At 36.0% G+C, this 27,753-nt stretch overlaps 4 protein-coding genes across 6 annotated transcripts; 3 read left to right on the top strand and 1 right to left on the bottom strand.

The window, feature by feature from the left end:
* Window positions 1–912: 912 nt before the first annotated feature.
* On the top strand, window positions 913–8,184 carry tatdn2 (TatD DNase domain containing 2). 2 transcript variants are annotated; one of them, XM_055213371.2, is made up of 7 exons: window positions 913–1,051; window positions 1,535–1,842; window positions 2,829–3,161; window positions 3,490–4,434; window positions 4,978–5,105; window positions 6,212–6,395; window positions 7,467–8,184. In XM_055213371.2, the coding sequence occupies exons 2-7, from the start codon at window positions 1,546–1,548 to the stop codon at window positions 7,605–7,607; spliced, it is 2,028 nt and encodes a 675-aa protein (XP_055069346.2). In that variant the 5' UTR covers window positions 913–1,051; window positions 1,535–1,545; the 3' UTR covers window positions 7,608–8,184. The 2 variants fall into 2 exon arrangements, with proteins under 2 accessions (XP_055069346.2, XP_055069347.2); XM_055213372.2 differs by lacking the exon at window positions 913–1,051 and adding an exon at window positions 1,061–1,163.
* On the bottom strand, window positions 8,006–10,551 carry ghrl (ghrelin/obestatin prepropeptide). Of its 2 annotated transcripts, XM_055213411.2 has the most exons (5): window positions 10,453–10,551; window positions 10,139–10,280; window positions 9,561–9,653; window positions 9,323–9,431; window positions 8,006–8,453 (listed from the first exon to the last, which is right to left on the bottom strand). In XM_055213411.2, exons 2-5 carry the CDS (start codon window positions 10,250–10,252, stop codon window positions 8,449–8,451), a joined length of 321 nt encoding a protein of 106 aa, XP_055069386.1. In that variant the 5' UTR covers window positions 10,253–10,280; window positions 10,453–10,551; the 3' UTR covers window positions 8,006–8,448. The 2 variants fall into 2 exon arrangements, with proteins under 2 accessions (XP_055069386.1, XP_055069385.1); XM_055213410.2 differs by lacking the exon at window positions 10,453–10,551 and having other exon boundaries at window positions 10,139–10,310.
* Window positions 10,552–11,113: 562 nt separating this feature from the next.
* Window positions 11,114–15,778, top strand: ccdc174 (coiled-coil domain containing 174). The gene is made up of 11 exons (XM_055213379.2): window positions 11,114–11,272; window positions 11,487–11,591; window positions 11,682–11,782; window positions 13,646–13,704; window positions 13,772–13,919; window positions 14,011–14,106; window positions 14,199–14,335; window positions 14,464–14,558; window positions 14,696–14,825; window positions 14,946–15,107; window positions 15,229–15,778. The coding sequence occupies exons 1-11, from the start codon at window positions 11,231–11,233 to the stop codon at window positions 15,549–15,551; spliced, it is 1,398 nt and encodes a 465-aa protein (XP_055069354.2). The 5' UTR covers window positions 11,114–11,230; the 3' UTR covers window positions 15,552–15,778.
* A 114-nt stretch (window positions 15,779–15,892) lies between these two features.
* Window positions 15,893–22,786, top strand: LOC129450543 (sorting nexin-6). Its single transcript, XM_055213391.2, has 15 exons — window positions 15,893–16,410; window positions 16,493–16,533; window positions 16,687–16,794; window positions 16,899–17,006; window positions 17,092–17,161; window positions 17,265–17,392; window positions 18,738–18,821; window positions 19,077–19,151; window positions 19,231–19,261; window positions 20,907–20,991; window positions 21,735–21,774; window positions 21,881–21,967; window positions 22,107–22,196; window positions 22,383–22,448; window positions 22,612–22,786. The coding sequence occupies exons 2-15, from the start codon at window positions 16,531–16,533 to the stop codon at window positions 22,753–22,755; spliced, it is 1,119 nt and encodes a 372-aa protein (XP_055069366.2). The 5' UTR covers window positions 15,893–16,410; window positions 16,493–16,530; the 3' UTR covers window positions 22,756–22,786.
* The last annotated feature ends 4,967 nt before the right edge of the window (window positions 22,787–27,753 follow it).

The raw sequence follows: 27,753 nt of genomic DNA, 5'->3' as shown, positions 1-27,753 counted from the left end.
TGATCTCTTGAACAAATGCCTCGTTGAAAATAACAAATGTTTTGGTTTCCTAGGTAATCTATGTGTTGTTTTTTTGCTTGTTATATAAATAAGCTACGTTTAAAGTACTTTGTGGTTATTTATTATTAGCGGAGTTTACCGGAAGTTACGTGCGGACCGCAACAGCCGCTTGTTTATGTTGTTCCTGCTGAAACCGTCTATAGTAGGAATAAAAAAATATGATGGAATTTAATGGGTACCGTCAACTGTACCATCATTTTTTTTAAAAACATATTCTTCATCATTATCACAATACTTCCATATTTTTTCCTACTATGGAAGTCAGTGGACACTATATGCTGTGTGTTTACCATAATTTTTTTAAATATCTTCTTTTGTTTTCATCCGAAAAAAGAAATTCATACAGGTTTAGAACAACATGAGGATGAGAAAATGATGACAGAATTTTCATTTTTGGGTGAACTATCCCTTTAAAAAGTGGCCAGTGAGTGTATTTGGAATTTCTTTCATTTAAAGCTGTAAATTAAGGTTTGGGATTTTAAACAATAAACAAAAAAATTTATTATTTAAAATGTTGAAGAACAATTTACTTTTATGCACTAATTTCAGATCAGATAGATAGATAGATAGATAGATGGGTGGGTGGGTGGATAGATGGGTGGATATGATGTGCTAGTAATGGTTGTAATAAACTTTATAATTGTATAAAATATTAAAATCACATTTTTGTGTTCAATTATGTAATTATTAAAAACATATGTAATATACAGAATTGTGAAAGGTAGGTAATATTATAAATAATACAAAATATGTTTAATTTGATATTTCTTACATTAGGATACATATGAAATACATAGCTTTAAAATATGAATAAACATATTAATCATTATTTCAAATTCAAGTTCTCACGCTTTATTCCTTCACTGGCCACTGCGGCGTATTGGCGCAATACTCGCCGCGTGCCTGATGATGATTGACAGAAGTGAACGCATCGCTAATTATACACGCACGTGAATCCACCTTAACGTTCTCCATCTTTCCAGCTCTTAAGGTTTGTATGATAAAAATTGTCATTTAACGGTCACAAGAATGTTAAACATTTTTTATGCTGTTTGTCTTTGTCGAGTGATTGGCGTTATGTGCTCCAGAGGTCACAGGTTTAGGTCAGAAACGAGGTTTCTGCTAGGCGCTAGCAGTTACCTGTAATCTGTAGTGAAGTGACTGTAATTTGTTAACGTAGTTTGCATTGTGTTGTGTCGTATACATTACTTTATAAATAAAAAGTGTAAAGATGTATACAAAATGCCACAGTTAAAAGCACGATGTTAGTTGGCGATTAAGCAATCCTGGTTGTCGGCCATTACGTTTTTATTAACGTGTAAAAACTTTTCAAATAATCCATGATCCTTAATTTTTAATTTTACTTACTTTATTTTTAATCTCAGTATATATGTTCTGCACTTTTTTACAGAGCAGGTAAAATCATGATCTATGTATGTATTTTAATACGTATACATTTTCTCTTCCTGTTAAGGTCCTTGTGTGATGAACCCCAAAAGACAAAAGATCACATTCACATGGCTTCATAAGCCAGTGGAATCCCCGAGGAAGCTCATGAGGAACAATGTGGGCGTGGCACGACCCACATGCTGGGATGGAAATGGCCAGGATGATGGTGTGAGCGAGCTCGGGTCTCCTGGCCTGAACACATCCACCGGGTCAGCCGGACTGGGTGAAATGGAAAACATGGGTCTTAGCACACCCACAACACGGACACCCAAAACACGTTTAAAGTTAACTGGATGTCACAAGGCATTGAGGAAAAGAATCATTCCTGATGAGGTAAGGCTATGAAGTGATGTGGAGAGTCCAAATGGGCCTGACTTCAGTTGTTAAAGGGATAGTTCACCCAACAATTAAAATAATGTCATTAATGACTCGCCCTCATCTCGTTCCAAACTCGGAAGACCTCCGTTCATTTTGGGAACACAGTTTAAGATGTTTTATATTTAGTCTGAGAGCTTGTTGACCCTTCATTGAAAATCTACGTACGGTATACTGTCCATGTTCAGAAAGGTAATAAAAACATCATCAAAGTAGTCCATGTGACATCAGTGGGTCAGATAAAATGTGTTGAAGCATTGAAAATACATTTTGGTCCAAAAATAAAAAAAATTACGACTTTTTCAGCATTGTTTTCTCTTTCGGCTCTGTTGTGAAGAGCATGCACGAGACTAAAGTCACTGCAGTGACGCGGATGACGTGTTATCTGGTGCACCCCAGCTGTTTTTTTTGTGCGCCCGGGCTTTAGTCTGAGGGAGATGCACGCTGTAAGTTTGAAAAAAAAAACTTTGCAAACATGTCTGGGGATAACACGTTATCCGCTTCACTGCAGTCACGTGACTTTAGTCTCACGCATGCGCTTCACAACAGACGCGGAAGAGAAGACAATGCCGAACAAAGTAATCATTTTGAACCAAAATGTATCCTCGATGCTTCAACACACTCCAACTGACCCACTGATGTCACATGGACTACTTTGATGATGTTTTTATGACCTTTCTGGACATGGACAGTAAACCGTACATAGATTTTCAATAAAAGGTTAGCAAGCTCTCAGACTAGGTATAAAACATCTTAAACTGTGTTCCGAAGATGAACGGAGATCTTGCGAGTTTGGAACGACATGATGGCGAGTCATGAATGACATTTATTTTCATTTTTGGGTGAACTATCCCTTTAAGGCACAATATGTGATTTTGTTTTGCATAATTAAAAGCTTGAACCCATTGAGTGACCGATCTTTTATTTTTATTTGTTGCATATAGGACCCTGTTTCAGGACCAAAATCCTCTGCTGGACCTTCACCTTCTGCTGAGAAGAAACGCAGCAGTTCGGATAAGGGGTTGAAGGTTATTTACCTCAAAGCCCTGAGTGACGCGATGGGGAATGCGGACAATAAGTCACCTAGCAGTGGGTCTAAGAAGCCTTCTCGAAAATCTCTTGACGCACCTGTGAAAGTAGAAAAGGAAGACGACTCCTGTGATGATCTTGGCTGCTGCTCATTTACTGAAATGATAATGACCAAGGACCAGGAGCCTCCTCCATTGGAGTTCATAGACACCGAAGATGACCAGACCGCAATAAAGACGAACACAAGGGTAAGGTAGACCAGCCTGCTTATTTAATTACTCGTTTAAAATAAATGGATAGGAAAGAAGTAATGTGAAATCTAAAATTCAAAATATGTGATTGAAACAGTGAACCGCAAGATTTATTTTACAGGCAAAAACTTATTTACACTATGGGTGGACACCGGCTTTGTTTTCAATTGCATATTTGATGTAAAGTTATTTGGAATTATTAATTTGTGAAGCATTATTTATTTATTTAAGCAACTATTTGCATGTTTCGTTTGCTAATATTGTTTTATATATCGCCATTACTCTCTTTCGGCATCAGTAATTGGGAACATGTCTTTGTGCACAGAGTGTGATCTTAAAGCGGTCAGAATCACCGGATTGGTCTGATTTCGAGGATGCGGAGAAAGTTAAAGTCTACTCCCAGGACGAATCCTTCAAGCCAGAGATGGGCCGAAAATCTCGTGAGTTTGTGAACGTCAGTGATGCGCTTCCGGCATTGGAATACATAACACCAGTGTTCAGTTCTTCAGAATTTCCACAAGATCACTCAAAATCGGAATCTTGGGAACACCAATGTCGAGAAGCTGACCCTGTCCTGCCTACAAAAGATGTGGAGATTTTTTCAGAAAATCCAGTCTCTGTTTTTGCACCCCCTAGAAGCTATTTGCGTTGTAGTTCACCTAGGTTGTCCTTCCAGCATGCAGTTGTTAATGCCTCCCCATCTGTGGATTCTTTCCTCGTGCCCAGTCGGGCATATCGATCTGTAATATCTGCCCCCTCTACGCCCGGCAGCCGGGGCTGTTCACCTTCTACAACTTCAAGTACTCGCGCATCATCACATATGCGTTTTGCTCCGGACTGTGCCACCCGCAGGATGTCGGCTGGCTCGGAGCCCCTTTGGCTTTCGGGATTGGATTACTCATCGGCAGACTTTGGATTTATTGACACGCATTGTCACCTTGACATGCTTTATGCGAAGCTGGGCTTCCAGGGAAGTTTCCAAAGGTTTCAAGCCAAGTATGCAAGCAGTTTCCCAGTGGAGTATAGGGGTTGCATTGCAGACTTCTGTCACCCACGACTCACAAATAAAGATGCCATCTGGGAGGGGCTTCTCGGAGAGGAGCATGTGTGGGGGGCTTTCGGTTGCCACCCCCATTTTGCTAAGGAGTATAACCAAACTCATGAGCAAAGCATCATGGATGCTATGCGTCACCCTAAGGCCATTGCGTTCGGAGAGATCGGTCTGGATTACTCTCATAAAAATTCCACAGACACCAGAAAACAGAAAGAGGTATTAGAGACATGATTTCTGTATTTTTAAGTACATAGTGGCTGTTTCTCAATTCCAAGAATGCAAAGAACGGACTTGCGTCCTCGTGGAGATCGGTCTTGCCAGGCGACCTTGGAAGAACGAACTCGTAAGTTTTGCCGCAATGACTTCTGGGGCGTAAAGCGATTTCAGCAAGTCAGCACTCGATGCATCCTCGATATCAAGAACACATCCGGGTATTTTCATGCGTCCTCTGTCCTTGCGTTCTTGAGAATTGGAATTGAACTTCGACCGTTAATGATGACGTAGAGCGAGGACACGAGGACGCAAGATCGCTGAAGAACGCATATTGAGAAACAGCCAGTATATATTAGTATAGGTATATACACTAGTCAACATTCGAAGTGGATCAAAACCATTAAAAAAACTTTACATAAAACCAATCCCTAATACCCATTCTTGTCTTAGGACAACTTTGATAAACTTTTCTGATCCACTTCAAATGTTGACTAGTATATTTTCACTATGCATGCATGGTAAATATTTTTGTCTTTGCTTGTTAAGGTGTTCACACGGCAGTTGCAGCTGGCCGTATCTCTTGGAAAGCCCATAGTTATACATTGCCGTGATGCTGATGATGATGTGCTGGAAATTATGAAGAAGTGTGTCCCCAGAGATTACAAAATACACCGGTTAGTTTAAAAATATGTTTTAGCCAAGAATTGTTTGCACAACAGTTTGCTTGACTTGTGCGGTGTTCATTTCACAAAAGCTTCCTCACTTCATGCCATGTCTTTTCGCCGCAGTTTTTTTTCATAACTTGGCTGGTGCTGCGTCTTATAGTCAGGTGCGCCTTGTAAGTCAGTATGAATTAATTTTGACATTTATGAGGCAAGAGACAACATTACTGTCTACAGCCGAGAGAGTCCGCCATATGCTGCTTCTGTATTTATGTAATTCAATGGATTCAGTAATGTGGAATGACGAGTATGCGAACTTCATTCTAGTTGGCTTGTTCGGTTAATTTAGCCTATTAGCGTTTAAATAACTGATAATATTACTTTAACGTACAGACATATGTTCAGCCTGCTGTTCTGTCTGCTATTGTTTAGTTGAATAACTTGCCTTTCCAGATTAAATGTCTGTTCTTCGGCTTGTATTTTGTAAAATAATTTTCTAAATAAACGCGATGTATAGTCCACTGTGACTTATATATTTTATTTCATCTTAATGACGCGTTTTTGAATGATGCGGTTTATACTCCAGTACGGCTTATAGTCCGGAAAGTACGGTAGCTCAAATAAAAATAACTCAAACCATCCTTGAGTATATGATTTATCTTTTTTAGATGAACAACGAGTTATATTAGAATATGTCCTGGCTGTTCTAAAGCTTTATATTAAGGGTAGTAAATAGTACTTTGATTAAAGCCTAATAAAGTCCATTAGTCCTTTACAAAAGTAATCCACATGGCTTCAGGGGGTTAGTAAAGGCCTTACTGTAATTTTTAAAATTAAAATATCAATATATAAAATTTTATAAACTAAATAACTAGCTTCTGGTAACGACTGACACTATTCACGAGAGAATGCATTTTAAACATATGACGTAGAATGTAACATACGAGACGTAGTGGCATAGTGAAAAACATGGAAAATCCCTGTTTTAGATTTCAATTTCCTAACTGACTCTCTGCACGTCCGCATTCATCACCATTACATCTTGTACACTGAAAGAGGTTATGTAAAATAATAATTATAAATGCTAAGCTAACCCCTGTCCCTTATGTGTGTGATAGACACTGTTTCACCAACAGCTACTCTGTAATTGAGCCGTTCCTGAGTGAATTCTCGAATTTGTGTGTGGGTTTTACCGGACTGATCACATACTCCCGTGCCGCGGAGGCTCGAGACGCTGTGAGGAAAATTCCACTTGATAGAATCTTGCTGGAAACGGATGCACCATATTTCCTACCCAGACAGGTTTGTGTGTGTTACTGAGTGCACATTGTTTGGTAAGAATAACATGTATACAGTTGTCCAAAATGTATTTGGATAACTTAACACTTCAGTCTTAATTTATATATAAATTGAATTGGATTAGATACAAACTAAGATATCAACGTGCTGTAGCAACTGAAAATAAATGATCCTAGACCCTTACAGACTTTATAATTTGTTTTAAGCCTGAAGTGTGTTTTGTGTTGTTGTTCTTTAAAATTAAATGCTCCTTTGTTGAAATTTTGTTATATTACTTAAAGAATTTAAGGGGATAGTTACTAACCCTCGTGTTGTTACAAACCTGTATGCATTTATTTATTTGTTCTGATGAACATGAAAGAAGATATTTTGAGGATGTTTGTAACCAAACTGATCAGAGGCCCCATTGACTTCTATTGTAGGAAAAAAGAATACCATGGATGTCAATGGGACCTCTGATTGGTTTGGTTACAAACATCCCTTAAGGGGACACTCCAATTTTTTTGAAAATATGCTTATTTTTCAGCTCCCCTAGAGTTAAACATTTGAATCTTACCGTTTTGGAATCAATTTTGCTGATCTCCGGTCTGGCGCTTCCACTTTTAGCATAGCTTAGCACAATACATTGAATCTGATTAGACCATTAGCATTGCGCTAAAAATAACCAAAGAGTTTCAGTATTTTACCTATTTAAAACTTGACTCTTCTGTAGTAACGCCGTGTACTTAGACCGACATAAACTTAAAAGTTGTGATTTTCTAGGCAGATATGGCTAGGAACTATGCTCTCATTCCGGCGTAACAATCAAGGACTTTGCTGCCGTAACATGGCTGCAGGAGGCGCAATGATATTACGTAGTGCCCGAAAATAGTCCCCTGCTATTGAAAGATACTAAGGGGACTATTTTCAGCTACTGCGTAATATCATTACACATATTTTCAAAAAAAAAGTGGAGTATCCCTTTAAAATATCTTTCGTGTTTTTCAAAACAAAGAAATTTATACAGGTTTGTAACATAGCTTGGTTGAACTATTCCTTTGCATAACTAAGTCTGTAATGTACTCTTCTGTGTAGGTGCCTAAATTTGTATGCAGGTTTGCTCACCCTGGTATGGGCATACACACGCTACGTGAGATTAGCCTGCTTAAGGGAGAGATGCTACAGACAGTACTGCAAAAAGTTCGCCAGAACACTAAACATATATATGGCCTATAATTAACAGGTTTATGTGACTACCTCCTGTACAGCTCCTTTATTTCTACCATAGAAAAAATAACAGTATTTTGCTGCTGTAAGCTTTAAAGAGCTAGTTAAAGAGCCTGTTATTAAGTATGGGATCTTTTTGAAATTTTCTTTACATTTAACAGTGTCTGCAAAAAAAGAGGTTGCAGCTTTAAAGTTCATTGTAATATACTCTGTTAAGTTACGATGATTCTTACATTGTTGTGGGAATTTCACATCTGTTAAAAAAGTTACTAATTTTAAGATCTGTTTTCTGTTTTTAATGTTTCTCTGTGTTTGCAAGTTTCCTTCATTCATTTGTCTGCATTTGTTCTTACAAGTTACGCATACTTGTGACATAAGTGACATTAAATGCCAGCTTGTGTCTTCTGTTGTATTAAAATATCTCTGCATTATCAAGTGAAATTTATGTAAAAAAAAAAAAAAATTTAAATAAGAAGCTAAACAGATTGTGTAAACCCACAACTAAGTTTTTACCAAGTTGTTGGTTTTATAAATGTATCTTTTTTCAGAGCTGCAAGATCGAATAAATATATATATGCAACACGAATGGATTCATGAATTATTATTTTGAAAAGGTATGTTTTTTGCAATATTAGTTTGAAACTTAAACATATCTGTATAATAATAATGCATTACATCAGTTACCACAAATCTTCAATTGCACAAGACTAAGCTAAGAAAATAAAAATTGGAAAAAGAAAAAAAAAAAGAAACTAGAGGCAGACTACTTTGTCATTGATGATAAACTTTATTTTTTCCAACTGTGTTCGATCATTTTAAATTTGTAGTCCGGTAGGACCTGTAGTTGTAGTCATTCTGAGAAAAAAACAAAAACACACTTAATATTAGGTTTAACATTTGCACACACAAATCCAACATAATTCTGGAATCCAGACTATGATCCCCTCTACAACTGAATGCCAAGTGTGCAATTAAAGGGCTAGTTCAACCAAAAATTAAAATTCTGTCATCAAACCAAACCTTTCAGAGGCCCCATTGACTTCCATAGTATGATGAAAGAATATGATCGATTTGGTTACAAACAGTGGCTGCTGGTGACTGCTTTTCTGAGGGGCGCAAATTCAAAATATGTGTTCGGAGTGTCGTGTGGTGCTTATGTTTTCAAAATATGTGTTTGTTGCGTCATGCATGTGAACCATGTGCATAACGTGTTTTGTCAAAATAAGTGCCTGCTGCACACGCGTCAAAACTGTTTTTGATTAAAGAGACGCTCAGTAAACTATGATTATGCATGAGATTATACGAGTATCTGGCAAACGCGAGCATCTCTTTTATCATAAACCCTTTAGACGCATCTGCAGCAGGCACTTATTTTGATAAAACACGTGATGCACATAGGATCACTTGACGCGCAGAACACATATTTTGAAATTACGAACCACACACATGATGGGCTACCTACATGTTGTGACGAACTTTGCATCGTGCGCCCTCGAAAAAATAAGTCACCGGCCGCCACTGGTTACAAAGATTCTTCAAATTATCTTCCTTTGTGTTTACCAGAACAAAGAAATTAATACAAGTTTGTAACAACATGAGAGTGAGTGATGACAGAATTTTTATTTTTGTGTAAACTATCCCCTTAACTCCAAATCCTTTCTAAAATTCTTAAAATTGCTGTGTGTATTTTAAATGTACACGTTTAAAGTTTGTGTTAAGCTTACCAAGAGGAGAATGACTGAGAAGATCGACCAGTATGTTCTGCAGTACTGGACCATATTTCTCATACTCCGCTTCACTCAGTGACATAGTCAGGTCAAATGGAGCACTCATCTAGTGAGAAAAACACGTGTCAGTAATCATTTAGTTTAAAAAAGCCACAATTAACCACTATTTCTGATAGTAATACTCTGTGGGAATCTTAAATTTCTGCTTGAATATACAGTTGCATTGTGTTTTTACCATGATCTGGTCATCCTCTCTAAATATTGGGATCTCTGGTTCATCAGCATCCCTTATGCCCACCCGCGGTGGTCTTCGTTCTCCTCGACCCTTCTAAAGGAAGGTGTTATAACTTATATTTAATGCCAATTTATTTTTGACTTCATATGAATTTATGATAGTGTAACCCTTTATAAATAAACAAAACAGCTGTTTTTTTTTTACTTTTGGTGCTCATACACATTCTTAAACGGATAGTTCACCCAAAAATGAAAGTCGTGTCATCATTTACTTACCCTCATGTTTTTGTAAACCTATATGAGTTTCTTAATTTGGCTAAACACAGAAGATATTTGATAAATGATAGTAAGCACACAGTTGATGGTTCCCTTTGACTTCCATAGTAGAAAAAATAAATACTATGGAAGTCAATGCGTACCGTCAACTGTGTGCTTATACCATCTATGATCTAAATATCTTCTTTGTGTTCAACAAATTAGAAACTCGTACAGTTTTAACATGAATTTTTGGGTGAACTATCCCTTTAAGGATGGACATAGATCTTTATCGTGCACCATATTTTGGAGACATCCACTCACCGGTGGTTTCTGAGGAGGGCTGAGGAAGCTGGTGCCACCACTTACACACTCAACACACAGAGAAAAAGCACATAAGAGCACAAACATGTTGCTGGCACGGCAGTGATGTGGCATCTTGGTCCTTACGAACTTATGGTTTAGTCTCTGGGATATTACAAAATTGCAGTTAAATGTAATGCTTTAGTTGTCTTATATGAAAAATCAACATATTGCTCTTACAGATCTCTATAACTGTATATTTAGAAAGTACATATTTGTGAGCACGGAAATAAATTAAATAGTTAGAAAGTTCTGGTATGAGATACCGTTCTTACCTCTGTGATGATCTTACAGTTTCTGTTGGTCTGCACACAAAGGTCCGCTTCTCGCTTTTATAAAAACCTTCAGTTAACAATTAGCATTAAAGTCCACAACTGTAACAGTGAAAACAAACATACCGGTAACCATGCTTCCAAATGCATAAATTTTTTAACTCCAAAGCAATGCTTTATGTGTGTTGTGTCACAAATGTATTTACTCTAGGGTGATGAAAATGATGATAACAGATGATGGCAAATAAAAAATTGGAATTTTAAACATATGAACAGCACAGATGTCCTTACTGAGTCAATAGCAATGTGGATGGAGAGGATGTGTTACCAGACCACCGAGTTATTGCGTGCCACAGCAGGTGTGTTTGACTGGCATAATAGTTTCTATGAAACATTTACAATTAGCCATTTAACCGAAACATATGTCCAAAGAGACAAACATATATAGAGATATTGAATTTCAGTAAAATCCTTTTCTATTAGTTTTACTAAGTTTAAAAGCAGGTGCACCTTTTGAAAGAAAATATGATGGACATTTAGTTTTTAATTAGTTTATTTAGTATCTAGACTGTTTTGTATTGTATTTATATCAGTTGTGTATAATATGTGTGTTTTATTGTTTGTAATAAGTTTGTTTCAGATACAAGTAGGCTTAATACTTGTAGTGTAAACTCCAGTACAGCAGATGGCAGGCTATGCACTCCAGCGTTCGGCATTTGGAAGATGTGTTTACACTGTATGTCAGTGTTTTAGCATGTATTGCTGAAAATTTAGAGCTGAAATGGATACAAAGAAGAAACAGTATAAGGTTACAGCTTCATCGGTGAGTAGTTAGTAGGTGAAGATGTTGCTCTGAGTCTGAACTAACTACAGAGAGCGATTTACAATAACTGTTAGCTTGCTTTTGAACGCAGCAAACAGTTAGCTTAGCACGATATTTGCTGGTGAACATGCCTTGTGTGTCTGTTTGTAATCTTAAAAATAATAAAGTAGTTTTAAACATTTTGTATAACGTCGGTTTTTAATCTGCATTTCAGCTGGTTGACTTGAAAGCGGAGTTATATCGGAAACAAGAGGAGTTTAAGCAGGACCGACTTGGCCAAGATGCAGGAGATGCACATAAGCAGAAAATAAAGATTAAAGTAAGACACAGTTACAGGATTATACATTTATGAATGCTTAAAGAGGTTTGTTTTGATTGACTGGTCTTGTGTTTTTGCGCGTGCACGTAGAAGCCCAACATCTGGACTAAACAAAATGAAGGAGTGAATGCGCGAGCGCAGAAGGACGTTCAGCAGACAACAGATGAAGAACTCACTTTAGATAAATCTAGGTGGGTGAGCTATTAAACATGCAGATATGCTAATTTATTATTGCAACATTTGTTTGATAGAGCTCATGAAAACCTTACCCTACTGAAAAACCCAGCATAAGCTGGTAGATGGTTTAAGCTGGTTTAGAGGGACACTGTTTTTAAAAATAGGCTAATTTTCCAACTCCCTTAGAGTTAAACATTTAATTTGTACCGTTTTGGAATCCATTCAGTCGATCTCCAGGTCTGGCGGTACCACTTTTAGCGTAGAGCATAATCCATTGAATCTTATTAGACCATTTAGCATCGCGTTCAAAAATAACCAAAAAGTGTTTTATATTTTATATGATATTACGCAGTGCAAGAAAATAGTCCCCTGCTATTGAAAGTTACCAAGGGGACTACTTTCAGGTGCTGCGTAATCATTGCGCCTTCTGCAGCCATGATGATATGGCAGCAAAGTCCTTGATTATTACGCCAGAATGAGAGTATAGTTCTTTGCCATATCGGCCTAGAAAAGCGCAAGTTTTAATTTTCTGTCAGTCTTAGTACACAAAAAATAATGAAACTCTTTGTTGTTTTTAACGTGATGCTAAGTTGTTTAGTCGGATTCAATGGATTATGCGAAGATATGCTAAAAGTGGTGTTCCAGAGATTGGCTAAATGAATTCAAAAGCGGAAAAAAATCTAATATTGAACTTTAGGGGAGCTGGAAATTTAGCATATTTTCAATAAAGTGGAGTGTTTCTTTAAGGTGACGATTAATTGTCTGTTTTATTGCTTTGACATGTAATTCTCATTTTTTTGTTTGTTTATTAAATAATTTTCGCACATTGTTGTGATTAAATCTTTTTCAAGGTTTACCTGGCAGTAAATATTAATACACGTAACACATATTTAAAAGTAATTACTTAATGAATATATCTTTCAAAAACTGAAAATTTTTCATAAGAAATAAACAATAAAGTGTCTGAAAAATTAAAATTCAATCAAAATAAACTGACTATACCAGATAAGGCCTTAAATAGTAGCCAATCCTACTACTAAGGTCATATTAGTACTGGACCATATGTCTGTAGTGGCTGCAAATAAATCAATCTCTTACAGATCCTTAAGAATAGCATCTTTCACTTCCCTAAACTTAGAATTGCTGTTTTGGAAATATATGTTTTACCTGGCTGGCAGTTCATACTGCCCATCAAAGTTTTGCAGCATTACACTGTCAGTTATGGAACGCCATCTGATACTGTCTTGTTTATACAGGCGCTGCAGCTCCCACTTGTGTTTTTAGAGAGATGGGCAATCATTGCGGTGATCTGAAATCATTGCGATGAGGTCAAACAATAGCGATGAGACGATTATTTAATCATTGTGACAGCCCTGCTACCGAATACTAAAAGATAAGAGTATTTAATATTTCAAGATTTATTTAAAGATTACACGGCTCTCTGGATTACTTGATTCTGATTGGTCAGTCGCGAGGTCTGTTATCTTTTGATATCATCCGCTAAAACTGATAACACACCACACACCCGGGTACTGCGCGTCATATAATGTATCACTACGCTGTCTCTTTTCCCAGAAATGTTTGAAATAAAATTAACTAATACAGTGTTTTAAATCAAAATATATAAAAAAAATTTTTTTGTGTCAAATATTTTCTTGTGTGGCAAGTGGCCGTGTAATAAGCAATATAATGTACATTCAGCAGGTTGTTATCAGCTGGTACTTAAGAAGCAATTATTATGTAATAAAAAAAAATGTATTGACCAAACACTATAATGTAAAAAAGAGACAAAGTTAAATTCAAATACATCTTTACATTTGTGTTTATCTTACAAGTTCAATATGTACAATATAATAAAGTGTTTTTGTCATAAACAGGCAAAAATTAGAGGAAAAGGCACGTCTCTATGAGCAGATGACGAAAGGAGATTTCCCAGGTATGTGCTTTTTTTTATTATTCTACAACTTCCAACAATCCAACAAAACAGCATGTCTTTTTTTTAGATGAGGAGACTGAAAGTCTTTACCTAGTGGACTTTACCCAGAAGATTATCAACCGGAGGAATGAGACACATGAAGCAGAGGACCGATACGGGAGGGGTGCTGATGTGAACATCCCTATCCCACCCCCACAGAATGCAGATGAGGAATGGTATAATCACACGTGTATTGCAATCATGATTATTTGCATTCGAACGTAAGATTTAAACATTCTGTGGCTTTCTTCGCTGTTCCTCTTGCAGGGTGGATTATGTTGATGCTTTAGGACGTTCCCGAAGATGTCTGAAAAAAGATCTACCAGATTTTCAAAAAATGGACCAAGATCTCCAGAGCAAGAGGCAATTTTCAAACTCATGCTGATGCTTATATGCACAGTAGGTGATAGGCAACCAACATATTAAACCAATTTCCATTGTGTTTGCCATTGCAGGGTGACTGGAGCTGACAGGACTCTGTTATCTGATGACATGAGGAGAGAAATGCAAAGAGAAGAGTGGGAGAGAGAGGAGGAGGAACAGATGAATAAACCTGTCGGACCCATTCACTATGAGGATATCAGAAAACAAGGTGACGAAGAGGGTTGATCTCACTGTTGAGACTAAAACCCTTTATATGCACAAAAAACATGCTGAGTACTGTGCTTGCATAGTAGCTCATTTGTAGACGTGTGTCTGTGTATTTAATATTCGTTTCAGAGGCCAGAGAGCTCGGTGTTGGATATTTTGCTTTTTCCCAGGATGAAGAGCAACGCAGGAAACAGCGAGAGGCTTTAGATATGCTGAGAGACCAGGTTAGATAAACAAAATATACAATTTAAATAATATGTCAAATCCAGGGTAAAGTCTTTTAATCTATTTATGAGATTAAAAGCATCAAACAAAAATGATCTTGTACTTTATTTGTCCAATCCTCTCTTTTTCTCTCAAGACCACAGAGCAGCGCAGCAAACGAGAGCAATTGAAGGAAAAGCGGAAAGCTATGCTTCAAGCGCGGCTAGCTAAAGTAAGGATGAGGAGGATGAAGAAAGGCAAGCTGGAGCCTGGAGCTGAAGATGATGGTATGTGTTATTTGTTTGTTATAATGCATACAGAGCATGTGCATCCTTATTTAGTTACATATTCTTGGTTTGTGCATTTGGCAGTTTTGGGATTATTTTGAGATCTTTGCTTCTTTTTAGCTTCTGTTGCTGATGGTGCTGAGAATGATGAAGACGATGATGATGAAGCTTTAATTGGACCTCCAGCCCCTCCCACGGTACCAAAAGTAGAGGTGGAGATCCAGGAGAGGAAAGACACCAAACCTGGGATTCCATATGTTCGAGAGTGGGACAGAGGCAAAGGTAATACAGGTTTATTAAACTTTTATTAAAAAAGACATGTTGCATATTCCTTTTTTGTTATTTGCTTTATTATTTGTACTTTTTAAAAAAATTTTTAATTGAAACATAATTTTCTTTCCAGAGTTCTCCTGGGGTCAGTGGACAAGTCGCCGTCGAGAGGAGCGAGATACAGAGTTCGCGCCTCCCTCTGCTTATTTCACAGACGGCAGGAAGGCCAATCACAGCCGAGCTCCAGAAAAGGGGCAGGGGAAAGCGAAACATTCCTTTAATTGGTCAGAATCACAGAGGGTGACCGAAAGCGACACGGGCGACATACCCGCCCCTACATATGCTTCTAATACATCCACATTTACAGAAACTCAACATACGCAAGAACCACAACCGCAGGCTGCTCACACACAAAGTCTGGATGACCTTTTGTCATACTACAAACACTCCACCTGAACTGAAAACTCTTTTAATGGCCGACGAAAATAATTTGGAAGTGGTTGGCTAGGTTGCATTTTGAATTTGATTCATCTTTTATTCCTTTGCTGTATTATTGTTGCAGGACCTTTTTTAGGTATGCACCCTCCCTGGGAATAATTTATTATGTTTAATTTGACATGGATGCTACTATTTCAGTAGATGAATGTAATTCCAAATAAAAACATTTTGCTTTTCATATGTAATTACTTTCTTCCCATTTATTTTTTGAGGTTTATGCATTCACCCCTAAACAGAACACACTGTTTTAATACAAAATATTCAACATTTGTTGTGATTAAAAACATTAAAGTCAATTGATTCAGTTTTGAAACAAAAACATTTTTAACTGCAATAATACCACGAGCTGAGATTTGGCTAATTCTGTATGTATGTAATAAAAACATGTATTAGCATTATGTCTAAAAAATTATATTATGATGAGCTCTGTTGAATAGTTTTGTCTTAAAAGGATCTGACATACAGGCAATTTAAATGTGCTTGTGTGCATTTTTGAAAAAACTGGGCAAAGTTTATAAGTTGCACCTGACTGCAGTGAAACTTTATGTTTGGTTACTTATTAGCCTAAGATGGGCGTTTTACAAGTCACATTGTTCACATGTGAAATATGCATACACGGTGAATTCACACATTTGAAATTGCACTTGCAAAGAGGATACATTTGTTGGATATAACTTGGATAAAATTTCAAATAAAAAACAAATCACAGGACCACACTGACCTTTGACTTGAAGGATATCCTGTCTCTAGAAGAATGTATGTGCAAGCATTTTGAGCTTTTGTGTAAACCAGAGAGAGAGAGAGAAAGCAAACCAAGGTGGGTAGACAGTTTTCTAAGTCAAATGATTAACTCATTCACACTTTTCTTACTCGTCATAAATTTTTCTTACGAATCACAGATTAAACAAAGGTTGGAAACCTGCTGAATGCCAGAGAGATGGTAAGTAACCATTTTGGTTGTGATTATCATATGACCAGTTAGTAACACATGCAGAAAAAAAACATTTTATTTGAGGTTTTGTTATTTTTAATTGTTATCAGGTTTTACATTGTTTATACTGTGTAAATGAGTGTGTTTTTATGAGTATTTTAGGAAGAATATAATGCTGAAGCAGAATTAAGTGTTACTGCAAGCAGTATCAGAATCACTGATGTCACACAGGATGGAGATACTCTGACTTTTGCCATTGCATCCCAGAAAGTAGGATCTTTATAGGTTTAATTCTAGGTCTTATAAATGTACAAAATATTTTAAATGTTTTTTTTTACTTATGTGTATTGGTATTTCTTAATTTAATTTCTCAGTCAAATAGTAGTGTTGGTGTATGTGTGTTTCGAACATACGAGGACTTTGATTGGCTTCAGCAGAATCTTTTCTCACAAGAAAATATACCTGGACTTCAAGGAATCATAGTGAGTGCTTATGGCAAACCCTATACTTTGTCTTTGACTTTTGATTTTACAAGAATGTTCATAAATTTAATATTTTTTCATCCAGTTTCCGCCTTTGCCATCTAAAGCACTACCATCACAGTCCAACACACAAGCTAAATCAGTCAAACAACTAGGTGTGTATTAAAAGTATATGCAAGCCTTCCATTTTATAATTACAATGTTCATATCAACGTTATTTAACCGGTGTAAGTATAACCATGGATATTTGTGTTGCAGGTTTTTTGGCTCTTGGACAGGGTTGGCAGAGTTATTGTAAGGCGTTGGAGATTTATCTCCAGCAGGTGGCGACACACCCAATTCTCAGCAAATGCAAACCGCTGGACATCTTTCTTATTAACTCAGAGGTGGCCTACAAACACTGGCTTTAATATTATTGATTTTTTTTACATTTCAGAATAATATTAATTTAACGAAAAAGATATTGTGCTTTACATGTATCGCTCAATGGGTTGCCAACTTTTTCATTCTGAAATACGGGACAAAATATGGCCTGCCCTAGCAGTGCGGATATGGCTTTGTGCCATTTGTCAAAATGATAGCGAATCTTCTAATTAAATATTAATTAATACCTCTTATGCATTGGCATCATACGGTAGTGATGGGAGAAACGACGCTTTTTGAAGCTTCGCAAATTGATTCAGTTTTTCGAAGCGTTCGAAACACGCTGGCGACACCTGCTGGTCAAAATAGTGTAAAAGCAGCAAGATCTGTCCAAACATTTTACACTTTTTTACAAAATAATAGCAAGATTGTTCTAAAAATATGTTTTTAAGAAAAATAAATTATTTAATTTAATTAAGACATAATTAAAAGTGTATTCTGTGTTTTTAGTTTTATTTATGGCAAACAAATCATTAAAACGAACTCCCTTTTTAATTATGCACATTTTTGTCATCAAATCTGTCTTTAAAACAAAAAGTAGACAAAATGGTAGTGTTATTAATCAGAAGGATGAATGATTTATGAACTTTTATAATAAAACTGACCCGAGTTCACCTACACTGCTCATTTGTGATCAACTCCCCCTAGTGGTGAATCGTCGGATTTTCGAATCGTTTCGAAGCAGCTATGACGTAATGAAGCCTCGTTTGCTAAAATCAGGTGACTTTGGCCAGTTTAAAAATAAGCTCCGAACCAATGATTCATTACAAAAGATTCGTAAATGTTTCAAAGCCTCATAAAGCGTGCTTCGAAATCGCCCATCACTAACATACGGTAGGTTTATTAATAGTTTGTTAATTTACTTTTAATACAGTCCTTTAATCAAATTAACCTTTAATATATTAACCTTTAATATATAACCTTTAATAATATCTGTCTGTAACACTTGTGACATTGCTGCTGGCTGCTGTTGCTGTGTCTGGCGCCGCAAAAACCGGCAGGTGGATGGATGACATCAAAGTACCGTGAGAGCATTTCGATGAGCAGACTCCTCCTATGATTTTTCGCTCTCGCGGGATTTTGATGTTATTAATTAGGCTCAAAATACGGGACGTCCCGGCTACGGACGTTGGCAACCCTAATAATGCATGCACATGTTAGTCACTTTTGGATAAAAAAATACAAAGTATGCAAAAATACAAACATTGTTAAACATTTTAATTGAATAGACTCACACAACAAGGTAAAACATCATTGCTAGAAAGACTCATGTCATTGCCTTCTGTGATTTCTGTGTATTTTGTCCAGTCTCCAGGAAAACAACGAGGCAGGAAAGGAATATTAAATCGCCTCAGTCAGGCTGTGGAAGAAATGAGGAAGGAAAGTCACAAGGTGGGTTGGAGTTTGAGAGGAGCTCCACAATGATATGCTTCACCAAACAATGTTTTAGTATAAAAACAAATGTATGTGTGAGAGCTGACTATATGAGTTTATGAGAATTTGCATGTTTCTTGTGAATAATTCATGTAGATGTCCATCCACCTGTCAAAGTCCTTTGTACATGCAAGTCACTCAACACTGTGTATGTATATGTATAAACGTCAAATACATCAGTATGTGTCTGAAATATTAATTGAATACCCTCAGGACGTGGATACCTTCTTTCAGAATGAGAGATACAAAAACACAAATCTTGCAGCTTCATCAAAGGTTGCCACGGAGGTAAACTGCGCAAACAATATAAACTTTCTAGCTGGAGAATTAGCAGAATTTTAATAAGCAATTTTTTTGCCCTTTACAGAAACTACTTGATATTGTGATGACTGAACAAAGTAAGTCAATGCATTACGTTAGATTTGCATGATCTGCATTGTTCAACCTCTTAAACACTGGGCAATGTTTTGTATTTCCACCTAAAGTTGGCAAAGACCTAGTCAATTTTAAAAAAGCTCCCCATTAATGCCAATGTGGGCACTTCTGAGACTCTGAGTATTCAAATGATACCACATATAACAGCAGAGTTTCACAGGGACATCACATGGATCTTGATAACATGATTTTGGATGCGGGACCAGGTCCATATAAAGCCAAATATTAGAATTACCCCATGATTTACTCACCCTCAAGCCATCCGAGATACATGTCCATCATCTTTTAGATGAGGACATTTGGAGTTTTTCATCCTTATTCATCCTTCGCAGGAGTAATCCACAGGGCTCCAGACGGTTGATGGAGGTCTTCTGCTGGTTTGAAATGTGAATTTTTCTTACAAAGTTGCATTGATTACCTGCAGGGGACCTTTGTTGGCCTATAGGAGCCGTGTGGATTACCTCTGTGAAGGATGAATGCACTTTTTGGGGGTTTAGAGTCAGAAGCTGTTCACTGATCCCTGTTTTCTACCATTATAAAATGTGGAAAAACAAGAACATTTACTAAAATAACCCCAAATGTTCGTCTGAAAGATGATGGACATGTGTATCTCGGATTGCTTAAAGGATTAGTAGATTTTCTTTAAAAAAAATCCAGATAATTTACTCACCACCATGTCATCGAAAATGTTGATGTCTTTCTTTGTTCGGTTGGGGGGAAATTGTGTTTTTTGAGGAGGACGTTCCAGGATTTTTCTCATTTTGATGGACTTTAGTGGACCCCAACACTTTACGGTTTTGATGCGGTTTGGAGTTGCAGTTTCAAAGGACTCTAAACGATCCCAAACGAGGCATAAGGGTCTTATCTAGCGAGGCGATTGTCATTTTTGACAAGAAAAATAGGGGATATGCACTTTTGGATCGCAGCTTCTCGTCTATCTTCGGTCCTGTGACGCGCCAGAGCGACCTCACGCAATACGTCATCAAGTCAAGAGGTCAAAATTGATGCATGCAAAACTACGCCCCAGTGTTAACAAGTGTGCAGAAAGAGGACCGTTCTGACGTTGTTGTATGTGGAATGATACCAATTAATGTCTCTGTGTTAGTTTATTGTTTAAAATGGTCCGCAAATGTGCGTTTCATATATGTAACAGTTGACCTTTCCATGTCATTACGCAATTGCGTGGGGTCGCTCTGGCGCGTGGCGGGACCTGAGATGGACGAGAGGTTGTGCTTTGGAGGTGCATACTTTTTATTTTTCTTGTCGATGATGACAACCGTTTCGCTGGATTGGGCCCTTGTGCCTCGTTTGGGATCGTTTAGAGTCCTTTGGGGCTGCCATTTTTAACTGCATTAAAACTGTTGGGTGTTGGTGTCCATTGAAGTCCATTGATATGAAGGGAATCCTGGAATGTTTTGCTCAGGGAACGTGGTTTCTTCTTGCCTGAACAAAGAAAGACATCAACATTTTGGAGATTTTTTTTTTAAAGAAAATTGATAATCCTTTAAGGGTGAGTGAATCAAGGGGGTAAATTTGATATTTGGCTAGAGTATCCCTTTAAGTAGGTTAAGATGTACTGTAATACTGTGTGTGTTTGTGTTTTTACAGAGCTTGCTTTGGCCTGTGGGCATTTTTCCACATCTCTCCATCTCTGTGTAAATCAGGATGATGAGGCTTCTGTCGCTTTCTCTAAGTTATAATTTACTTCATAAAGTTACCATGTGTATATTTGTATTTGTGAACCCCATACAAAAATTTGTTTGAGCAAATCTAAAAATTGTAGTTCATGTGTGGACATACATGTTATATTCCAATCGAACTCTTCAAATATAAGTGTTATATATGAGTGAGATAAGTGTTTTATCACAGTCTAATATATGTATCCGTACTTGTCTTCTGAAAATTCAAGCTTTTAACAGAAGTATGTGACAAGTATATTTATTAATGTACAACTACTGTATGTGACATGTTTTGAACACTGTCAGAAAAAAGGTACAAAACTATACCTTTTCTGTCGCTGGGGTGGTACCCTCAAAGGTTCATTGTTTACCTTTATGAGTATGCAACATATTGAAATGTTGAACCTTTTGGGGTACAGTATTATACCCTAAGGACCTATTGTGTACCTTAAGGAACAATTGTACCAGTTAAATTTTAGGGCTTAAATGTACTTTAAAAATACACAGTATAGGTACAGCATTGTATTGTTTTGTATACCTGTACAAAATGGTACCAAACCAGCGAAAGAGAAGGTACAGCTCTGTACCTTTTTCTGACGGTGTATGCAAACCATGCATCAAATATTTTGTCAGATTTCTGTATGAGGCTATGGAGAGTATGTGTAGCAGAAATTTGTTTTTGTATTTGTTTGTTTGTCAAGGTTTGTAATGGTGAGGTGCAGTTTATCCAATAATTTAGACTTTATGATTTCTTTAGGATATGCTTAAAGCTGTCAGATATCATGGAGGCAGTAAAGGTAAGGCCAATTCATATTTAAACTCAGACCTATAAAAATATGAATGTTTCAACACTTTAATTTGTTGATATGTAAAATTTAAATGATGTTGGTTTTGTTTCTGAAGAAAAACTTTGAGACGGTTGCTAGTAACAATCTCTCCACTCTTGGTTTGGGACTGGACTTGGAGTCTCGCTATGAAGATGCAGAGAAAGTATGTTTTTTTCATACAGCAACACATGACTAGTCATTCATACAAATGCTATGATAACTTTCAGGATCTCATAAATGTAATAAATTATCTTATGGATTATCACATTGACAATACAGTAATTGTTTACATGTTGATTCAGGAAATGCTTTTCAGAAGAACTTGTAAACTGATAGAATTGGAAGCTGCTAAAAGGAATACAGAGAAAGCCAAGGCCAATAAGAGAGAAGTGGTATGTTTTTAGTCTCCCGTTTCTCTCTCTTTTTTATGTTTTCTTTCTTTGGCCACATAAAGAAACATAGAAATGTGGATCACTATGTGCCAGTGGGCATGAATTCATATTTATATGTTGTGGGTGTGGCTGAACACAAAACAAAGCATTGATATAAGAACAATGTTTCTTTGTCTAAATATGTAGATGGAGGAGATTCAGAAATCTACTGAGAAAGAATTCACCCTTATCTCATCTGTGGCTAAACAAGAGGTAAAATCTCTCTCCGTTTTGTATGCTTAAATTGAGCTTTTCCTGATTCTGTTTTTTTTTTTTTTTACATTATGTATACTGTTGACTGAGTTAATACTAGTATTCATTTATAAAGAATATTATATTGGGGCATCATTTCTAACTATTTACAATTTTATGACAGATCAAGCGTTTCCATAGCTCCCGAGCAAACGAGATAAGGAATTTCCTTGTTGACTGGTGTGAAAAACAGCTCGCCACAGCAAAGGAGTTTGCCGGACTCTACTCCCAGTATTTGGAAACTTGCAGAAACCTGTACTCACAATAAAGAGCGAAACCATAATGACAAGTTAAAGTTATGGATTGTTCCATAAATTCTGTTTATTATTTGTTGTATTTTGCATCAATACTTCTCGCAAATATCTACTTGAACTATGCACTCTGTTATCAAACAACTAGTGTATGAATTTTGGAAGGGTACAGTAGTATCGTCCCAATGATGTCAAACACATAACACAATGCAAGTCAATGAAAATTAATTTTTCATTATACTCTAGTGGTCAAGGTTTCAGTTTTGCCCAATGACCAACATTCCTCAAAATACCTTCTTAATTGTTTGGGTAAACTATCCCTTTAAGTGCATGAAGTGTCCAGCTTTCCATCAAGTGCATCATCCAGTACTTAAATTGCACTTACTTGATTGGAATTTTCAGTATGAACTCACTACAAACAATATACTAAAAAGCTAATGTTGAATAGTGCATAAGTATGCAATTTGGGTCACACCTTATGATAGTTCGGCTCTTGGTAGAATAACTTTATAAATTACAAGTTCATCCTTTTGCTCTTTGCAGTCTCACAATTGTAGAAATTATGGAATAATATTGATTCACACCATGTGTATTGTTCAGTTTTTTTTTATAGTTTCGATAACCTTAAAACACTGAATCTTACTTGAATCCTAAAGTAATCTACACATTCAATTCACGATCACCCATGCACTACATTCAGATGTAAACTTTATTCTATGTAAGCTTGCAATAAAGCACAAATAATTAAAGTGAAATGATGTTTGCATATTTAATGTTCCTCTACTTTTTATTGTGGTAATCAACAAAGTTTATTCTTAAATTATTAACACAATTTTGCAGTCTGATGTTTTATTTTACTTTTTTTTTTAAATCTAGTGTTGTAGTGTAGGGTCAAATCTAAACCAAAAAAGCGTTAACCTGTCCAGGTTAAAGTTAGACTCCAGACTAAGACTCCAGTAGTAATACAATTTCTCATTTATTAGTTAAACAAATGGTTATATTATAAATCAAACAAACCAACAGTTAAGCAATTCAGCATTATTGCAGATGCTTGTAACAAGTTTGAAGAGTTAACTTATTTTTTAAACATACAGTTTTAAAAATGTTTCTAGAAACTTAACCAAACACGATTTCCATATTTGTATTTTTCAGTATATTTCATTAATCCAGTGCTCATAAACTGGATATGTCATGGGCTTAACTTAAATCCAGACGATGTAGTATTTCTTTAGCATCTTTAAGGGACAAGCGATAACTTCTTGAAAGGTTTATTTCGTCTATTTCACAATATGTGATGCTCTCTTTAAGCTTTTCTTTAGGGAAATGTAGAACTCCGTTGAAGTGAAATGCCAAGGCAACATGATCCCACACATAGTATTTCTTCTTGAATAGGCCTACAGGTTCAGTCTCCGCTATTTTTTTCTTTTCATCCAGTAACAACTTATATTTATGGTTTTCACAAATTGCTTGTGCTTTCCAGATAATTGTATCCTTCTTATAATCAAAAATTAAACTGGATTCAATCTTTGGGAATTTCTCAAACTTCTCATTCACTTCTGGGCTGTGAATAAGAACAACATACATGATCTCTTGTTTGTAAAATGTGGTCTTGTATGCCCTGAGAACCGGATCTTTCCCTCCACACATCTGATTCTTGTATGCTTCCATCAGTTCATTCAGAGGAAATGTGAACCGAAAGTTACCATAGCGTGATTTCTGAATGTCGAATGCAGGTGATGTCGTGAATTTATTCAGGAATGTCTCTTGCTTTTCTCTTTGCTCTTGGTTTCTGTCTGGGAACATCTCCTCTAGATAACGCTCCTCAGCTGCTTTTAGACTCTCTTCATTGATATTCAGGCTCCACCATGAGAACGTATCATCTTTATATTTCCTTGCCTTGAATCCCTCTGAATTCCAGATTTCCTGAAGAGCATGTTGGCCAGTGACATGAGTCAATTCAGAGATGTGAAACTCAACGGGGGTTGGATAGACAGGGATTTTTTTAAACAGGTAGTCTCTAATCTTTAAATGATAATCTCTTTTTATTTTGAGAAAATCGTTCACAATTTTAGATGCATTTTCCTCAATCTTGATTGTCAGGTCTTGTATGTTAATGTGTCCATCATGACTGACCTCACACCGTCCATATGAACTTACACCCACAGAAAAGACATTCTGTAAATATTTAAATATAAATTCAGCTTCGAAACAGATTATTTTGAATAGGCTGTTTTTGGCTAACAATATAATCCACAGACAATAGCTCCTTAACTGATCACTTTTTAAATAAATTTTAAGAGAGTTTTAATTGCACAGAGTTTCTGTCATTGCATTTTGTATTGAAAAAAATATCCAAATGTCACATATTGTTAATTAATAAAATAATTATGAAAAGAAATAATAAAGCTAAAAAAATTCCTGTTAATAAGCGTTTAGTTTTTTTATAAATAATTTTGTAATATTTTACAAACATATTTGTAATATTTGACGCTGGTATTAATATACATCGTAACTTACGTCATTATCAAGTTGATCTATGTTTGCCATTTTGTAAAGTTCAAGACACCAGGCAGTAGCCTATGTGATTCAATTCACCCTCCTGAAAAAGTAAAAGCAACTAAATACGCCGAAGTATTTAAACTCTGCCCATATACGGGGCTTATTTATGGAAATTAAACCTGGATCATGGCCAATTCTAACTGAAACTACAAAACGAAAGCTAAAAACAACAGTCTCAACATTGTCTTCATTCATGCCTTCTCTAAACCAGCTTTGTCTGCCAGCCCATTCCGGGTTTTTGTCCTTTTGTCATCTGTCGTGTGTGGACTATACCTTCTGTCATCGGCAGGGGCTTAGCACAAGGTCTTATGCATAGGCAGTCCTGATGCCCCCCCCCCATTTTTCCATTTTAGTGTTCTAATCACTGAACAAACTGTATGATAACCAAACAAGACTTGATTCAGTCATATTTTATTTTGTTGAATGAACAAGACATTACATTTTTACATTAGCCTACTTAGAACATTTTATTATGCTTGATTACTTTATTAGTTTTGTACATTAACAAAAAGCTCCATTCATAATAAAAGACAAACAAAACTTATGTCACTATTCATCTTTATTTGGAGATAAAAGGCAAAACGAAACAAATGCTATTGCTTACATGCTAGCTTCCTCAAATGTATATAGCTTATACTGAAGTTTATTCTCCAGCCAGTAAATGCCCACTGGCGTTTGTAATATTATGTTGACATGATATGTACCAACCTGATTAGCCTATTATTGCTAATTTTAGATTTATAGCCTATTCATTTAAAATTGAACATGTTTCAAATTAGGCTATTATAACGGAGTTATGTATGCAAACAGCATTGTTAGTATACAGTTTATTTATTTAGCTTTTCACCTCAAATTGCATGTAGCCTATAACCAAATTATTATCTGAAAGTGTATGTTCTGCTTTTTCAATGGGTTGTCTCAGTTTATTTTTTTAGCATTAATAATGTGTGTTAAGGTGTGGCCGCTGACCAGCTGTTCCAGTCGACCTTCATTGCCGTTCCGTCTCCTCATCTCTCCCCGACACGGCTCAGCGGTTGTTTTTTCCAGTTTTTGCCCAGTGACTACATCTCTCCCTGGCATTGCCCAGTGGTATTTCTCTGTCCATCATTTATTCTTTATTAAATTATTGTTTCATCTGCAACTGGATCCTCACCTTGTGTGTATTTCTATACCCGTGGACCTATAAAAACACTTGAGCAGTGTGAATTGAACACTGGGGACTTTATTTTACATTTTGACCGGTGAATAGTTGCCAAAACTTATAAAAACTAGTTGTTTAACTTAACTTTTTAAGTTAAAGTAGCATAAAAATATATGTTGGTTTTACAAACATGCTGCATTTTTACAGTGTAGTAACAATAAAATGTCTTATTTATTAGTAAAACTAATGGTTACATTATAAATCAAACAAACAGCAATTTATCATTATTAGAAATGCTTGTAATCAGTTTGAGTTCACTTACTTAAAGGAGCATTTCACCCATAGAAACATTCATCTTTATTGAAAGTGCGTCATATTTGTAGTCGAAATGTAACATATATTTAGAATTTGGTGCCTATTTCACAGAGAAAAGGGGTGTTTGTAAGGAGGGGAAGTTAGGGATGAAATGAAAGTTGACTGTGAGAATGACACAGTAAGGTAATCTTTTATTTTTATGGAAGCTATAGTGTGATTTTTGAATAGATAAGGTCATTCAAATTAGAAGTCTTTTATACAAACACAGTAAAGGTTATAACATATTTTATTTAAGTGACATACAATGTAACAAATGCACATCATCATTATATTTACACTATTTACAATAATTATATAAATATAATAAAAATATATATAATACAATAATAATTATTTAATTTATAAATAATAAATATAATGTAACAATAAATAATTATAATACATATAATACAATAATAATAACAAATAATAAATATAATACAATAACAATAATAACAAATAATAAATATAATACAATAATAATAAAATAATATTTTATATACCCCTGGACCTATAAAAAAACACCTGAGCAGTGTGAATTGAACACTGGGGATTTTATTTTAAGTTTTGACCGGTGAATAGTTGACAAAACTTATAAAAACTAGTTGAAGTTGTTTAACTTAACTTTAAGTAAAACAAATGGTTACATTATGAATCAAACAAACAGCAATTTATCATTTTTAGAAATGCTTGTAATGAGTTTGAGATCACTTACTTAAAGGAGCATTTCACCCATAGAAACATTCATCTTTATTGAAAGTGCGTCATATTTGTAGTCGAAATGTAACATATATTTAGAATTTGGTGCCTATTTCACAGAGAAAAGGGGTGTTTGTAAGGAGGGAAAGTTAGGGATGAAATGAAAGTTAACTGTGAGAATGACACATTAAGGTAATATTTTATTTTTATGGAAGCTATAGTGTGATTTTTGAATGGATAAGGTCATCCAAATGAGAAGTCT

This window comes from Misgurnus anguillicaudatus, chromosome 8 (genome assembly GCF_027580225.2).
Source record: "Misgurnus anguillicaudatus chromosome 8, ASM2758022v2, whole genome shotgun sequence".
Lineage (NCBI taxonomy): Eukaryota > Metazoa > Chordata > Actinopteri > Cypriniformes > Cobitidae > Misgurnus > Misgurnus anguillicaudatus.
Note: the sequence above shows the minus strand (reverse complement) of the source record. Positions and strands in the feature narration are given on the sequence as shown.